This window comes from Lithobates pipiens, unplaced genomic scaffold, assembly GCF_037356315.1.
Source record: "Lithobates pipiens isolate NorthernLeopardFrog02 unplaced genomic scaffold, aLitPip1_a1.2 Scaffold_3, whole genome shotgun sequence".
Classification (NCBI taxonomy): Eukaryota; Metazoa; Chordata; class Amphibia; order Anura; family Ranidae; genus Lithobates; species Lithobates pipiens.
Window position 1 is genome coordinate 188,945,810 of NW_027507790.1, and position 18,202 is coordinate 188,964,011.

At 42.8% G+C, this 18,202-nt stretch overlaps 1 protein-coding gene across 1 annotated transcript in view; it reads left to right on the forward strand.

The window, feature by feature from the left end:
- The window catches only part of CWC27 (CWC27 spliceosome associated cyclophilin), a 340,285-nt gene extending 323,289 nt beyond the window's left edge, over window positions 1-16,996 (forward strand). Inside the window, exon 15 of the mRNA XM_077462632.1 lies at window positions 15,032-16,996. Coding sequence (XP_077318758.1) covers window positions 15,032-15,194 — 163 coding nt within the window. The 3' untranslated portion in view covers window positions 15,195-16,996. The remainder of the gene's footprint in view (window positions 1-15,031) is intronic.
- The last annotated feature ends 1,206 nt before the right edge of the window (window positions 16,997-18,202 follow it).

Below are 18,202 nucleotides of genomic sequence, written 5' to 3' on the forward strand. Positions count from 1 at the left end.
TATTATGATCTAAGGCATGGCCTGTGGTCCTCCAGCTGTTGCTGAACTACAATTCCCATCATGCCTCTGCCTTTGGGAGTCATGCTTGTAACTATTAGCTTTGCCATGCGTCATGTGACTTGTAGTACTGCAACATCTGGAGGGCAACAGGTTGAGCACCCATGGTCTAAGAGGTAAAAGAGTGCTGAACTGTGCAGCTATAAAAGTAACGTGGCCATATTTGTAGGATGTATTTCAGATCCTTAGATATCGATTTTTGCCTGGATATCTACTTTCAAAAAAATTTGAATTTCAAGTGTTCTGTCCTGCATTTCCGTCACAGCGTTTCTGTGCGGCTTTTCCGTCACAGCGTTGTCATAGCGGTCTGTCCAGTTTTTCAGTTATAGCGTTTGTGTCCAGCATGTCTGGCATAGCGTTTCTGGCCCTGGATGCCGGTCATAGCGTTCTGCCCCGGCATGTCTGTCGTAGCGTTCTGCCCCTGGACTGCTGTTATAGTATTCTGACCCTGGACTGCTGTCATAGCGTGCTGCCCCTGGACTGCGGTGGCTTCTGGACCAAGATTTCTTTCATGGCGTTCTAAACCAGGATTTCCGTCATGGCGTTCTGAACCAGGATTTCTGTCTTGGCATTCAGTCTCAGAGTGTTTTCGGGCTTTGCTTTGCTGGCCAGGATTCTGCTGTTGTGTCACTGTCGCAGTTTTTCTGTTATAGCATTTCTGGCCCGGGATTTCTGGCATTTCATTTATGCCTCAGCGTTTCAGTTTTGGTTGTTGCTGTCATTGGTTGGCTTCAGCGGTTAGTTTCAGCGTTTTTTCTGTCATGGTGTTTTTCATCATGGCATGTTTTGTTTCTGTCTCAGCGTTTTCTGTCTCAGCGTTTTCTGTCTCAGCGTTTTCTGTCTCAGCGTTTTCTGTCTCAGCGTTTTCTGTCTTTGTGTTGCTGCCAGCATGCCTGTCATGGTATTTCAGACTTGGTTATTCAGTCTCAGAGTTTCTCAGAGGGGCATTGTTCACTCATGGCATACTCTGGTAGTCGTTCGTCCTTGTTGATTGTCATGTCCCATCGTGTCTGTGTCATGTTTGTACCTGGGTCAGGTAGCTAGGGCTCACATGTCAGGATCTGTCACGTCTATGGATCCATACGGGCTGAGGTTTTTCGTTTATTAATTGATTGTTGTCCTCAATCTTCTCGCCCGTATACCATACGTCATACGTTGCATGTTCATTTACCACATCCATACGACTACCCACCACGGTCCGTGGGCACACTAGCCTTGAGTTTTCAGGTTATTGCCTGTCTCTGCACTGCAGGTCACTCGAGCTCACTTACCACTTACATGTTGGGTGGGGGGGGGGGGGGTCCGTCCGTCAGTCAGGTTCTTTTAAGTGCAGTGATCTTGACTTTTCGGCTCATGTTTCATTCTTAGTTAGGCAGGGGGGGGTATTGTTGTTCTCATGTCTGGTTGTCTGTCATTTCTCTAGTTTGTGTTTCAGGTTGGGCCGTCTTGGCATCCATACCAATATCATCCATGCTTGCTATCACTTCCTTCAGCCCGGCCGTTAGGGACTAGTGGGTTGGTGCTGATGTCTTTTCACCACTGGGCTCCCCCTTGGGTCAGCAGTCAATAATTTTTTCCTTCAGTTGATTTCCTGTTGTGTTGAGGCCCCGGTTACTGCCCAGGGATGTATAGTCTCTCTCAGGGCGTTTGTTAAGCCACGTCCCCGTGACGGTCCTTGGGGGTGTAGGTTGGGCAGATGTCACAATGGTTTGGATGCCACTCTTGGCTCTGATCTTGTTTGAACTTATTGCCTGGAGTTCCACTTAGGGACATCAGTCCAGTCGTCTTTTCCGATCCCCAGCTTGTTCCAAGTATGGGGGGCTTGGGTATGTCTATTATGCCATGGGGACCATTTCCCCAGGAGGGAGTTTGGCCCTCCTTGGTTCAGGTTTCTGTCCCAGCTGTTGGGTTCAGGCTGTAGCATGACCCGATCGTATCCATTGGGACCTGGGTCCTGCGTACGGTTTGATTTCTCCAGGTTGACAGTATTATTGCATGGGCAGGGGCCTTATCCGCTTACTCCGTCACATCCATCAGGTTTCCAGCTTTTCGCACTCCTGCTAGTGGTCTTTTTGCCACTCACCCTCTTGGGGGGGTATGTCTCTGGGCTATTTCATTGGGGTAGTTCATCATCTTTTGCAGGGGTTTCCTTGGGCCAGGCCTTGTTCCTTTCCCCTCGCGTATCCTCTCATTTCACAAGCAGTTCTTTCTCGGGTCTGGGTGTCACGGGAATCCGGCTCAAATCAATCTTTCAGGGGATGTTCAGTTGGGTTCAGGGGAGTGTCACAGGTTTGTTAGGGGGTTCCTTCTCATTGCCAAGGCAGGAGTTGGTGTGTTCTTTTGCCGTTGCGAACACTTTCCGGGTACTTGCGGGATACGTACTGCTGCCGTCCGGGAGCACCTTTTATCTGTGATTGTTCATTACCTTCCCTTCTTCACCTAAATTTTGTGTCTTTTGCCCTCTTCTCAGGCATACTGACCAGCTAGGCCAAGGCACACCTCAGGCCTTGGTTCTTAGGAGTATCACTTTTCCCGCTTGAAGACTCTGACTACAAGTTGAAGGCTGGCCGCAGGCCAGCCTGTATTTGTAGGAGGAGCCTGAGAGGGCTATTTAAGCCTCCTCCTCTGTCAGGGCCAGTGTCGTTAGGGTTTCTGAGTTCCCACCCACCCGTTCCCCAGTTTCATACATTCTCATAGTATTTTGTTCTTATTCTTACATTCAGGGTATGCCCTCTTCTCAGGCATACTGACCAGCTAGGCCAAGGCACACCTCAGGCCTTGGTTCTTAGGAGTATCACTTTTCCCGCTTGAAGACTCTGACTACAAATATATAGTTACCCATCTCATGGGTGGGTTTTTTATTATGATCTAAGGCATGGCCTGTGGTCCTCCAGCTGTTGCTGAACTACAATTCCCATCATGCCTCTGCCTTTGGGAGTCATGCTTGTAACTATTAGCTTTGCCATGCGTCATGTGACTTGTAGTACTGCAACATCTGGAGGGCAACAGGTTGAGCACCCATGGTCTAAGAGGTAAAAGAGTGCTGAACTGTGCAGCTATAAAAGTAACGTGGCCATATTTGTAGGATGTATTTCAGATCCTTAGATATCGATTTTTGCCTGGATATCTACTTTCAAAAAAATTTTTGCGGTTGATCAAAATTTCACACATAGAAATGCTCTAACTTTATTAAGGACATATATCACAATATTTAATTTTCTGTAAACAATTTTCTGCTTTTGTGTATACTTGTGATTTCATTGGACATTGTAGTTTGTGTTGCTTTTAGCCCAGTGAAACCTATGATTTATGGAGTTGTACAAATCAGAGGAGTTATGCTGAAAATCACAATAGCGGTTTTGTTTAAAAAACTTAGTGAGTCAAATATGTTGAAAGACAAACAGGTGAAGAAATTACAAAAAAGCTGTTGGAACTATTCATTGTGTTTGTTTTGTTACAAAAAGGAAATGTTAAATGTATGAGTTCTGGGCAGAAATCCATTAGTATTATAATATTGCACATTAGGTATACAATAAATACATTTTGGGATTCTGTTATAAATCAAAAGTTCATTTTCTTTTCCTAAGTGGGCAGGTTTGAATAAAGTCAACCTTATTTCAGTTTGTTTAGGACAATATTTTTACACAAGTGACTTCCGAATAATGGAAAACGGTGCTCTTGCCAGTGTTCGGCATGGGACCATTATTGGCACAGTCGCCTATAACATAACAACCATTAATGTGAGGCAGCAGCCCCTGGGCACAGAAGAGAGTATCTGTCACTTTTTAAAATATTATTTTTGTCAATTGGTTTGATACAAGTCATAACTATTTTACTGTACCGTATTTGTCATAATGCCTATTATCAGAGCTAGCTTTATCCAAAGAAATTGTTGACTTGACACAACTAAGATCTCTATCAGAATTTTTTCCAACCTCTGTACTGCCGCATTTATTTATATAGCAATGTCACTTCAGGAGGCATTCAGTGTATTACATACAATGAAAACAAATTTATATACAAAACACATGAACAACATGTGCAGAGACATAGCAAAACATAAGGAAGAACACAATATACAGTATGGGTGAGAGCCCTGCCCATGCCCCTTGTACAATCTACAAGGGGCATGAAAAAGAGAAGAGAATAAGTAACCTCATCCGAGAATAAGCAACATATTATATGTTGACCTGAAGATGTGGGTTTTAAGAATACGTTGGAGAGCAAATTACCGAATTGTATAAAATAAATCGAGGTCTCAACTCTACTCCCTGGGTGAGAGGCCCTCTACACTATTTCTCTTCCTCTATCCCCCTACACCCGCTTCTCCTACTCTGGGGACATCTACTCCCAACATCTACCCCCACTCTGGTTGTTCCCCCTGTCCTACCCCTCCCAATCTTTAGTTATCCTTTGGAGATCCAGTGATGGGCTACGCCTCTCAGATATGATGTATATCCTGGTTTATATCCTGCTTCCATATTGCCCCATCCCTGGGCTTCTTAGGCCCAAGGGAAGTACTACTTCCCACTATGCTACCTGGAAAATCCTAAGCTATGTTACTCCATTCTATTGTATGTTATATATTTAATTTTAGTTCATCTCACTGTTTCATTCATTAAAGCTCACGAGCCTTGATCCTCTCTATAAATGTTTGATAGACACCCCAGTGTTGTGCACTGAGCACTATCTAAACAAACCTATTCGTTATTATGACCACATACTCTGTGCAACGCTGGGCCTGTTGTTTTCTGACTCGGCCCTTGATTACCTATCTGTTATTGGTTTGAGATTCTGTTTCTTTTGACTGTTGCATGTAACTTCCTTTGGCAAATAAAGGAATTATAAAATAAAAAAAATCGAGGTCCATAGTTCGGAAGAAAAATTTTGATATCAAGAATGCAAAGTGCTGAATGGAATAGAGTGGACAATGTTCACAGACCAGTAGCTGGGCATAGGGCAGTGTAGCGACACTGATGAGAAGATATATAGAGTTTGGTCTTGGTGGGTAAAAGAGCATCTGAAAATGAGGGCATGTTTGGGCTGAATGCATGTTGTAGAAGATCTAACTGCCAAAGTATACAGATGGTTTCCTAGTCTTTACAAGAAATTTGCATAAGGTGAAATGTGGCAGAACCCGGAGGGAGTCCATTATGCTGGGAAGATTGACAGAGCTTCAGAATTGGGGATGTTTCTGATTTTGTCAATTATTTCTTTAAAACCTATAGCATAGTCCTAAGACAATGTACGGAAGGTAAAAAGGGACAAAAAAAAGTAGTTAAACATTTTTAATTAACCCTTGTGTGACTATGGATGTATACGTTTTTTTTTTTTTTTTACAGAAGAGGGAGTGTTAAGGGACACTGTTGTTTGTTTTTTTTTGTTTTTTTTTCATTCAGCCACGATTCTTCCCTCGATTCGGAAATGCCGCAAATCGTGGGACACCCTTGCGATCCCCGTTACTATGAATGACACCAAACCGTGGCACGATTTTGCCGCAGTTGTCACTCAACAAATCGCAGTAAAATCGCGCAAGCATAATCGTGGGACGCCCAAAAGTAGTACAAGAATTTCTTTAAGGCGTTGAGCATCCTGCTATTCTGTTTCCGCGTTTTGGTGCCATTAAAAGTAACTGGGATTACAAGGGTGTCCCACAATTTGCAGCGTTTCCGAATCACGGGTAGAATTGTGGAGATTCTGCCCGCAAAAATGAACGCCATGGTGTGAAAGGAGCCTAAGGCTCCTTTCACACTGGGGCGTTGCAGGCGCTGGCGGTAAAACTGCGCTTTACCGTTGTTTTAGCAGCACTATTTTGCAGGAAAAGGGTTAAAACTGGAAGCAAAGTGCAGGTGGGTTTGCAGCACTGCCCCATTGTTTTCTATGGGAAGGGGCGCTTTAGGAGCAGTAAATACACCGCTCCTACAGCACTACAAAGATGCGGCTTGCAAGACTTTTTTTGACCGCCCTGCAACGCACTGCTCCAGTGTGAAAGCCCTTGGACGTTTCTATGGCATTTCCTCCCTATCACATCTGCGCAGCCCATGTGACTATAGAGTCACACATGTGGGTGTATACAGTGGTAAATGACAGCCCTCTCCCTCCCTCCTCCTCCTCCATGCCTACTAACAAGCTAAACACAATGAGGGTGGGATATTACATGTAGATTATTGGAGGCTTCATCTCCCTCTTATTCTAAAACGGCTTTCACACTGCCACGCTCATAGCGTCGTTCAGCAGCGTTTTACCGTCGGATTTGCAACGCATTTCGGCTGCTAGCGGGGAGCATTTACCCCCGCTAGCGGCCGAGAAAGGGTTAAAACCGCCCGCAATATGCCGCAATAGTAGCGTTTTGCCCACGGTAATGCAGCGCTGCCCCATTGCTTTCAAAGGGGAGCAGTGGTGGAGGAGCGTGAGTTCACCGCTCCAAAGAAGCTGCTGGCAGGACTTTACCTGACGCCCTGCCAGCGCACCGCTCCAGTGTGAAAGCCCTCGGGAGTGAATGGAGCAGCAGTTTGAGGGTGGATTGCAGGCGCTATTTCTAATGCTATAGTGCCTGCAAAACGCCCTCTGTGTGAAAGGGGTCTTAAACACAGGCTGGAGAGGCATGACACAGCCTGTGACTGGCAGAAATCTACCCAAAGATTTTATTTCAACTATATATTTGTATGACAATTTAAAACATTTTTTTTTCTCTGTATTTTTTTTTTTTTTATATATAATTTTGAACATGTGACCAGCAGCAGAGAACTAAAAGCTCCTCCTGCTTATGTTTCCCTGCAGACAGGCTGGGAAAGATCTGGGTCATGTGACAGTTGTGTATCGATTAGGAAAAGGGTACTTGGATGTTTTATTAAAATAATTGCAGTGTCATCATCCAACATACAGAAATAGAAGGGACAATGTAAATACAGCAGTGTGTGTTTAGTATCACTTTAAAGGAAAGTGTTTTACATTTTTCTAGCTCATATGTAATCCTCTGCGTAATAACTGTTTAATATCTTCGTGAGGTGCTGTTTTTTGTAAGCCGATGCATACTTTTTTTTTTTTTTTTTTTTTAATTACAAATATTGAGAAAACGAGTGTTTTCAAGCATTCATTGAATCCCCAGCGGTGCAGAGGAACATCTGCAAGAGTAATGATGGAGTTCTTGGCTGTTCTCGCAGTGAGGAAGCCTGCAGCTGATCAGCTCTGCCTCATTTGTAGGTGTCACTGCAGTAGGGATTAGTGGAGAAGATTCCAGGCAACGTGACACAGTGACCAAGCCAAAGAAAGCCTCCCAGCTAAAATCCAGCTAATTTTTCAGCCATTGTTTAACCAAAACAAAAACCAATTAAGACACATTTCAGTGATAATTGTGCGGCGTGTGCAGACATTCTTTTCCAGCACATCTTAAATTGTTCCTTCTGTTTGAGGATTTAGCAACCCTCAACTTTTAAGAAGCAGAGGTTGGTTTTCATTTTGCAGAAGTAAACGATGTATTCTTAACTTTGGATATAGAATTTTAACATCATTTCCATATCTTTTCATAGGTCTGTCCTGTTGTTCAACATATTTCATATACAGAAGTGTGCTAATCAAGGACAAACACAAACAGTGCAACTAGTATCTGTGCTGAACTACTATAGAGAAGACGTTGCATGCAATGGAACTGAAGAAATAGTCTCTGTTCAATCTGATCAACATATGTGCGCAGCCACGTGTAACACCTAATATTACTGATTACAGCATATCTAAACCCTGATAACAGTGCAGCACAGGAAGCTATCTACTGACTACATTTCTGGCAGCATCAAGAGTTTTTTTTTTTTTTTTTTTTTTTTTGTTAAAAGTTATAACAAAACAATTTTACTGCTATATACCAAAAAGAAGCACCTAAGAAATTTGTTGTTAGGATTTATGTACATATTTTAACTATCTGAACACTGTCATATACCCTATCACAGAGCTCTTCAAACTACGGCCCTCCAGTTGTTCAGGAACTACAATTCCCATCATGCCTATTCATGCCTATTCATGTCTATTCATGTCTGTGAATGTCAGAGTATTACAATGCCTCCTGGGGCCTGTTGCTGGAGCTGGAGGGCCATTGCACACCCATGTGTCTTTATTCCTGGGGTCTTTGGTTTGGTTGCATGAATAAAAAGTCCTACCCCAGCAGTGAGCTTGTTTTGAACGTTGCAGAGATCAGTGCCGTTTCCACACCATAAGGCCCCTTTCACACGGGAAGGATCAGTAATGATCCGCCCCGTGATGATCCGCTTGCTCAGCGGGGATCGCTCCGTTGTCCCCGCTGAGCTGGCGGCGGACAGGGCGGTCTCCGCACACTGTCAGCTCTCCGCTCTCCTCTATGGGGATCGGATGCGCACGGACCGTCTGCCCGTGTTCATCCGATCCGCTCTGCAGACGGATAGAAAAATAGGATTTTCCTCCGTCTGCAGAATCGGACAGTAGCGGAGGCGGACAATATCGGGTGTCTGCGGATGTTCATCCGCAGGCACCCGCTGTCCCATAGGGATGAATGTATGCCCGTATTTCATCCGCAAACGGATGGATGAAATACGGACATATCGTCCGCATGTGTGAAAGGGGCCTTACTTGGCACCATTACCTGGCAGCCAGTACTGTTTGCCCTGAACTCAGAAGTAAACCCCAGTGCAATGAATCTATGGGGGACAGCTCTGGAGATGAGGCTGAGTCTTGCAGTGAGAGCTGCACCTTTTATTTCATGTACAGCAATTGGATTTTCTGTCTTTGAATTGGAAATTAAAGTAATATAAATTTGTAGGCTGCCATTGCTGACCTTGGCTGCCATTGCTGACCTACTAAAAATGCTAGTTGCTGGGCTAATATGCTGACCACCTTGCTTCAGTACTCTGAATTGGAACAGATATGCATCTTAGGAAAGCCAGAGAAAAGTCAGGAGTCTGCATGTTTGTTGCTGGTCAAAGACTCAGAATTAATCAAATATAAAGGCCAGATAGCCAGGAAACAAGTACTTGCACAATGTGACGTCATAAATGGCAGCTTTGATGTTTCTACAAAGAAATATTTCCTTTAAATTGACATACAGAGGTTGATTTATTAAAACTGGGGAGTGCAAAATCTGGTACAGCTGTGCATGGTAGCCAATCGGCTTCTGACTTCAGGTTGTTCAATTAATTGCTTCCGGACTGGCCACCACATATATACTGTGGCAGAGTGGCCCGGCTGTGCAAAATCACGTACCTGTAACGTAGCGTTCTGGGGTGCTCGCCACTCCCGCTGTGATTGGACACAGCGGGAGCCAACCAGCGGTTTTGGTGGCCCACCGTTCGTTTGGCAGAAAGGCAGTCTGCCTATGTAAATAAGACTGACCGCTGTTCTGTCAGGGAGTAAAAAAAAGATCTTGTGTTTCAGCTAAGCTGAAACACGGATCTTTCTTTTTCTCCACTGCATCCACTCTCCCCACAGTTAGCATACCCTAGGGACTATTTAACCCTTCGCCCCTGTTGTTAAACACTTCCCAGCCAGTGTAATTTATACAGTGAGAGTGCATTTTTTTTTTTTTTTTGCACTGATCACTGTATTGGTGTCACTGGTCCCCAAAAAGTTGATGTCAGATTTGACAATATGGGGTAAAACCTCTCAGTTGGAGGATAGGTACAGAACAATTGTGCAATCACCAGGTGAGTTATAGTGTTGCAGATCTTTGTGTAACTGAAGCTGAATGACATTTGTACATCCCTAATGATGATTTCAGCCTACGCTGTAAATCAGGGGTGGGCAACCTGGGGCCATCCAGCTGTTGTGGAACTACATTTCCCATGAGGCATTGCAAGGCTGGTAGTTACAATTACTCCCAGAAGCATGATTAGACTTGTAGTTCTGCAACAGCTTGAGGGCCCCGGGTTGCCTACCCCTGCTGTAAATGTTACATAGGAAAAGAAAAACGTTTTCATAGTCTGTTATACAAGTTTGCAAACAGGTAATTTTTCTGCTGCACTGATAGGTGGCACTGGTAGGCAGCACTGATCGGTGACACTGATGAGGAGGCACTGCTGTCAGCATGAAGAAAGGAGTGCCGATAACCCGCTTCTATTTACATCTATGATCGGCTGTGATTGGGCACAGATGATCATGTGGTAAAGAGCCGTTGATTTGGCTCTTTACCTCCAATCTGTGATCAGCGATGTTCTCCAGACACTGTGCTCACAGAGCCTCCTCCCAGAACTAGCTGGCCGCGCTGTAGCCATCATTAGGCTATAGCGCAGTCGACAAGTGGTTACATTTTTATTTCTTTTTTAACTGCCAACAGTGTTAGCAAATCAGGTATCGGCCACAGAGCGCGATAAGGAGAAGCAGCTCATAAAGCCATTCAGGTATGTTGCAGTGCAAGGAGCATGCTGATAGGAGGGGAGAGCAAAGTGAGAGAGATGAGCTCTTATTACGCTCCTGCTTCTCCTTTCACTAGGCAGTCACAGGGAGGGGTGGGAAGGAAACCTGTAAGTCAAAGTAAAACTGTGGCAGAGGGAGATCAGGTCCCCTGCCAGCTAGAACTGAGTTGTGGTTGTGTGGCAGAGCTTTGTACATTTTAGGGCTGGATGGATAGAAATACAAATCATTTAGCAGATGAAACTGCTCCCATATATGTATTTAATTTGTCTGTTTAGCTGTTTATCTGGAGTTCAGCTTTAAATGTTTTTTTTTAGCACTACAAAATGCTAGACAAATACATTATCAGTGTGGTTGTGTTTATAATATAATAATATTTCCTATACATTTAAGTATGGAATGCTTTTCTAGAACAGAAGATATTTAAATATCATCACATCACACATCCAAAAAACAGTTGGTCTCCATGTAAGTGTTTTATATGTCCCAGGAGATAACTGTTCGTTCTGAGCTGCTGATTTCTAGCACAGATCTAGTCTAGAATTATTCTACTTTGTACACTAGGACTGTATCTGTGCTATAAGCCAGCAGTTTTGGGATGTACAGATGGCCACAGGGGTAGAAATGATTGTAATGTCTCTGCTTTCTGTCCTAAAAGGAGGAGTAAGCCCTTCGTTTTTTTAATTTGTGTTGAAAGCGATGACTTGTAAATACCTCCTGTTTTACAAAAGCTCTGCTCTACCTTTCAATGCTTTAGAGCAAGGACTTTTTGGTTCCGTGTAGTGCTCCTCACCACAAGCTCACTAGCTATCCTAGTCATATACATTTAGCAGCTGCAAGACCAGCAGCAGTGTGCATATGGCCTAAAGCATGACTATCGCCAAAACCTCTGTCATGTTTTTATTGCTGTCTGTGTCATTGCAGGGGAGATTTTCCCTCGTTTCCTACACCAGTGACCACACAGGAAGTGTGAGGAAACCTCCCACACAGAGAGCAAGTAAAGATGGACTGAAGTTTTAACCCTTCTAACACACGATCGGAAATTCCACCAGCAAAAGTCCGATATGAGCTTTTGGTCGGAAATACTGACCGTGTGTATGCTCCATCGGACTTTTGCTGGCGAAATTCCTGCCAGCAAAAGATTGAGAGCAGGTTCTCAATTTTCACGGTCTGAAAAAGTTCCGATCGGAAAGTCTGATCGTCTGTACCAGTTCCGACGTGCAAAATTCCTACACATGCTCGGAAAAAATTGAACTTCATTTTCTTGGCTCGTTGTAGTGTTGTACGGCACCGCGTTCTTGACGGTCAAAACTTCTGAGAACTTTTGTGTGACCGTGTGTATGCAAGCCAAGCTCGAGCAGAATTCCGTTGCAAAAACCATCCAAGTTTTTTCAGACGGAAAATCCACTTGTGTGTACGGGGCATTATACTCCCGATCCTTGGAATGACCCCAAAGGGCCAAAAGACGTTTTAACCTTTCTGCAGTCTGCCCAAACAAGACCAGGCCTTTTTTAAAGCAGAGGCTCTAGAGAATAAGACGGTGGGTGTTGCAATTTTTTTATGTCACACAGTATTTACACAATGGCTTTTCAAACCAAATATTTTAGAAGAAATGTACTTTTTTGAATTTCAGTGTACAAAAACACGATCTAATGCCCAATTGTTTGGTATCACATAAAAGATGACGTTACTCTGAGTAAATAGATACCAAACATGTCACTCTTTAAAATTGCGCACACTTGTGCAATGGCAACAAACGCGTGTACATTTTGCTATCTATAGGCAATGCTTTAAAAGCCTTTACAGGTTACCACTTTAGATTTACACAGGGAGTCTGGTGCTAGAATTACTGGCCAAGATCTGACGTTTATGGTGGTACCTCATGTGTGGGGTGATTGCTGTTTGCACGTGTGCGGGACGTGTGCCTTCACCTTTCTGTGTGAGGACATGTGGACGAGGGCACTTTAACCACTTCAATACTGGGCACTTTCCCCCTTCCTGCCCAAGCCAATTTTCAGCTTTCATCGGTGTTGCTGTTTAAATGACGATTGCGTGGTCATGCTGCGCTGTACCCAAACAAAATTTTCTTCCCACAAATAGATTTCTTTTGGTCATGTTTGATCACCTCTGCGGTTTTTATTTTTTGCTAAACAAATAAAAAAAGAGCGAAAAATGTGAAAAAAAAAAGGTTCTTTGTTTCTGTTATAACATTTTGTACATAAGTATGTTTTCTCCTTCACTGATGGGCACCGATAAGGCTGCACTGCCGGGCACTGATAAAGTGATGAGGTGGCACTGATGAGCACGGATGAGGTGGCACTGATGAGCATGGGTGAGGTGGCACGAATGAGCACGGGTGAGGTGGCACTGATGAGCATGGGTGAGGTGGCACTGATGAGCACGGGTGAGGTGGCACAGGTGGGCACTGAAAAGCTGCGCTGATGGTTACTTATGGGTGGCACTGATGGACATTGATAGGCAGCGCTGATAGGCACTGATATGTGGGCACCAATGGGCATGGTGGCACTGATTGGCATCAGGAGGGTAGGTGGGCTGCACATTCAAATAGGAGAAACCTGTGGCGGCTTTTAAGTTACAATACATTAGGATATGGTTTGGAGGCATTAGAATACAGCAGCATCAAGTAAGGCGGTCTATGGGAAGGGGGGGGTTGAGGAGGGCAGGATACAGCAGAAGGGGGGATGGGACGTAGGGAGAAAAGGGGGAGAAGGAAGGGGAGTGAGGGAGGGGCCTCATATACTGTATGAAGTATGCATAGTACAAACAGTGATTAAATACTCAATAGATCAGGCTCTTCCTGATTACAGCGTGATCAGCTGTGATTGGACACAGCTGATCTTGTGATAAAGAGTCTCTGTCAGAGACTCTTTACCTAGATTGGAGTTGCAGTGTGTCAGACTGACATGCCGAAACAGCGGTCGCTGTGATGCGCGCTGCCAGGGGCACGCAGAGGCTTGTTATCCTGACCACATCATATGACTACTGGTCAGGATAACACAACCACTTTGCCAACATGATTTTGCTATATGGCAGGCGGTAAGTGGTTAAAAAAAGTTAGATTTTTTTTTTTTTTACGTTGTCACTTTAATTTTTTTTTTTTTTATGGATCACTTTTATTGTTATCTCAGGAAATATAAGTATCCCCCATTATAGCAATAGCCAGAGACAGGTCTCCTCTGTGTTTACATTCGGGGAACCTGGTAGTGATGTATACTCATCACTTCTGGTTTCCTACACCACAGAGCCAATCAGAGCTGTTCCAGTCTAGCATCTGAATGTCTCAGCCAAAATGGAGACTCATCAGACCAGGCAACATCTTTCCATTCTTCAATTGTCCAATTTTCCTGAGCCTGTGCGAATTGTAGCCTCTGTTTCCTGTTCTTAGCTGACAGGAGTGGCACCCGGTGTGGTCTGCTGCTGCTGTAGCTTATCTGCTTTAAAGTTCGATGTGCTGTCCGTTCAGAGATGGTATTCTGCATACCTTGGTTGTAACGAGTGGTTATTGGAGTTACTTTCTATCATCTCAAACCAATCTGCCTATTCTCCTCTGACATCAACAAGGCATTTTGGTCCACACAACTGTTACACACTGGATATTTTCTCTTTTTCAAACCATTCTCTGTAAAATCTGTAGATGGTTGTGTGTGAAAATCCCAGTAGATCAGTAGTTTTTTAAACTGATTGATACTCAGACCAGCCCACCTGGCACCAACAACCATGCCACGTTCAAAGTCACTTAAATCCCCTTTCTTCCCCATTCTTATGCTTCATTTGAATTTCAGCAAATCGTCTTCACCACGTCTAGATGCCTAAATGCAGTTGATGCCATGTGATTGGCGTATTAGCAATTTGTGTTACCAAGCAATTGAACAGGTGTACCTAATAAAGTGGCCGGTGAGTGTATACACCCGTCCGATAACAGAAAACGATTCCACTGCCGAACAGCGTTTTATCAACATGTGCATTTTTATATCCTATATGCATTAGAGGCACTGCAGGAGCTGCTCTTCTATTAGTGAAACAGTTGGCTGTATTGTTCATGCTTAAAACTCAGAATGCTCTAACGTCTAATTGTTTTCGAGTCATCTTGTGAAATCCAGTGGACAGTCTTAAATCCATACGTGCTAGTAGAGCCAGTAGACTTATATTTTTTGTGAAATGTATATTTCTCAGTCTTGCTCTGTCTGCTCTTTATTTGGGTTACAGAATGAAATTCCATTTACCTTGTTTGCCTTTTAATAGCTCCTATGGGAAAACACAAACCATTGCACTGTTTAATAGATTCCCTTAGCCCGTCAGATTTATGAAGGTGCCAAAGTTCTGTATACTATGTACTTGGGCCAAATCTACCTATGCAAACTTTAGTTTCCCCATAAGTGTTTAGGATTATCCAACATATTTTATTTCCCAGTCACAGAATCCAGGAACAGAACACAGATAACCACCCCTTCATCCTAATTTACAGCATCCTGTATCCGCCATCATACACTGTGCTTTATCATTTTTATATGATTGCTCACTTAATGATAATGGAATCTGTTCTACGTACTTTCCATATGTTAACATCAACATCTTCTTTCAGGATGTCTCATGTACTCCAGTTTGATGAAAAGAGTCGGAAGGTAAAAGATGCCAACATGCAAGATGAGGACACGTTTGAGATATACGATCCAAGGAACCCAGTGAATAAGAGGAGAAGAGAGGAAAGCAAAAAACTAATGAAGCTGAAGAAGGAGAGAAGATGACTGACTTAATTCACATCATAGCTACAAATTATCGATGACCTTGTGAATGTTCACGTCCACTTTCTGCCATTTCCATATGTTTTAACAGTAAAAATAAATACAATTAAAAATGATTGTTGTATAACAATGATTCTACTTTTGTCAAGTCAAGACACTTCTAGAATACCCTTTGTCATTTTAAGAAATTATCTTCATAAAAGATGCCTTCTTGATTTGATTTTTGCTATGAGAACAAATGTAGAGCTAAGGATAAAGCAAATCCTAAAGCCCAATGCACATGGCAATTTTCTGTCGATTTCAGCCATTTTCCATCCTCGTATGATCACCAGAAAATAAGCACTGTATTAACCAAGAGTTTGACTACCACAAATTGGTCAATTGTAAAATTGAATCTGGATAATAAATAGCTTCAATCCTGTTTGATGGCTCAAATTGACAACTGAAAAAAATGATGGCAGTTCTGGTTCTGCCAAGGTGATTTCAATGCCATCTCTTTGCATCCCATTCCATTCTTTGTTTTAAACCACTATTTTATGTCCGATTTACTTTGGTTTCAGCAAAAAATGGAATAGAAAATTCAGTCACTCTATCATATTCCCACTTGTATGACCATCTTAGCTTTTTAAAGATGAGACTTTTCCTTGTCCTAGGCTTAAACTCAGAAGGCCTTGTTCAGATATTTGAGGTTCAGATATTTGGCACCTGAGCCATCATATGATAATATATCGAGTGCGTTGGTAAACCATTTCAGTCCCTGGCCACCTATCAGCAAACCCATGGTGTGTATGTGAACCGTTCAGGCTGCATGGAAGTATAGCTCTGTGCCTGCTGCTCTGAGTGCTGGCTCAAAAGGAGCCCGCTCACGCTCCAGACGATGGTAGACAAGAGCCGCACATCAGAACAAGACCCGTTGTATGAACAAGTGGCAGTCCCAACCTGGACCCCTGCCACGCCATGCCCCCATAACAGCAAACTTGGTGTAAACTGCCTAGCTTGCTACATAATCAACTCATATATGTACAGCTTTGCTATTGCCCAAAGCAAATAGAGATTTGTTTCTGTTACCTAATTTAGGGAAATTGAATAAACAGGTGTATTGTATTAAATGAATTGCAGAGTTATTGGCTTTAACCAATCAGAATATTTTACTTTCGGGTATAAACCAGAAAAAAATTCAATTATTATTATTACAAATGGTTAACATGAACATCTTTGCTTTGTCGACCACTTTGGTATTATTCCTTGGTTCGAATTTATAAGGTGATATTTTCACTTTTTGTGCATGAATATGTGTTACTGTTCCAAAATTGTATTTTGTTTGTGTTCGTAAGTCTTCAATGGAAAATACCTGTAATCCTCCATCAACCAATTGGATTCCAACTTACATTCTTCAGTTGTCATTTACCAGTAATACCTTAAAATGTTTTGCTTATTCCATTTAAGGAGCTCTTCCAGACTGATAGAATAGGATGGAAAGAAAATCCTATTTTACTTATTATTTTCAGGTTCTAACCCAGGGGTCTCAAACTGGTGGTCCTCCAGCTGTTGCAAAACTTCAAGTCCCATGACGCATTGCAAGGCTGACAGTTACAAGCATGACTCCCACAGGCAGAGGCATGATGTGACTTGTAGTTTTGCAACAGGTGGAGGGCCGCCAGTTTGAGACCCCTGTTCCAGCCTAAAGCTGGACATGTTGGCATTGTATTGTAGCTTATTATCTTTCTTTTTATTGTCAGTGATGTATAGTAGAAAATACTGGTTTGTGTTTACAATGTAAAATAAAAAATATACATTTAAATTCACAGGCTTTCATGTTTTGTGGTTATGATGCATACCTACAGGTTTAAAGCAGTTCTGAACTATACATTCTGACCCTATTATATTAGGGCACACCATTAACATTATAGAGACAGTATAACCATATTGGTTGTAGTGAGAAGGGACTAAGAGAATCGTTGCTTTTAAAGAAAGTCCTCTAACTGAATCCATGCATAGCACAGTAAAGCCTTCTTAGAACAGAAGGTGTATGTCTCATCCCATCACATATCGCATAAATAGGTAAACCAGCATAATACTTTCTTACTACTCTATCCCTTCTTGTGCAGGGTGGTTTTCTATCCTCCTCCTTGTAGTTTTCTCCAGGCAGCCTGTTTGACCAACCCACAGCTTTGCTCCTGGTAGAGGCTATGTGCAGCATAGTGATGATATCACTGATACTATTACAAGGTAATATCTTGCTTTGTAAAAACATTTGGAGAACGCAAAGTGTATATATAAGCTTTGGCTCTTAAGAAATTAACATTCTTATGCTTGGAGTTCAGCTGTAGTTCAGCTTTAAGATATTACTGAATGTACAGCTCATGAATAATAAAGATTGCGTGTTAAAGTTTGTGTACAACCTGCCTGCTTTGTATTGTGATTATTTTAATGTTTATGGTGCCATTGTAGCCACATATTTAGTAAGTAATACCAATCAAATATAAGTCAGAGCATGATGTGTATAAAATATTCAGAGTCTTTTAATACAGTACTTGAATGTATTTGCATGCTTTGCTGAATGAAAACTTTGACATCCTATTGCTCAGCATATGGTTGGTTCACATTTTGTGCTACAGCTTATTGTGAAAAGGAAATGGAAATGAACTATATAGACCTACTATCACCTACTTATGTCTGTTACCGTGCGTGCAACACACGTGGGATATGCAATCCAGTCTTATGCTGGCCTAAATGTTACACATTTGTTGCGGCACACATGTTAACAGACACAAGCAGGTTTTAATAGGCCTATATACTTCGTAACTAACAGATTTCTCCATCCACACAAACAAGATCAAGGAACCCCCTCTCTACCTGCCACAACATTGTATTCTGACAGTGGCACCCTCCACTGACTGATGGAAGATTTTTCCAACATGTTCCTTGACAGAAATTGGTTTAAAAATGGACTTCTGTTGAGTGGGTAAGCCCGCATCCTGCTGGCCCAGCCAAATGTAAATCAGTGTATG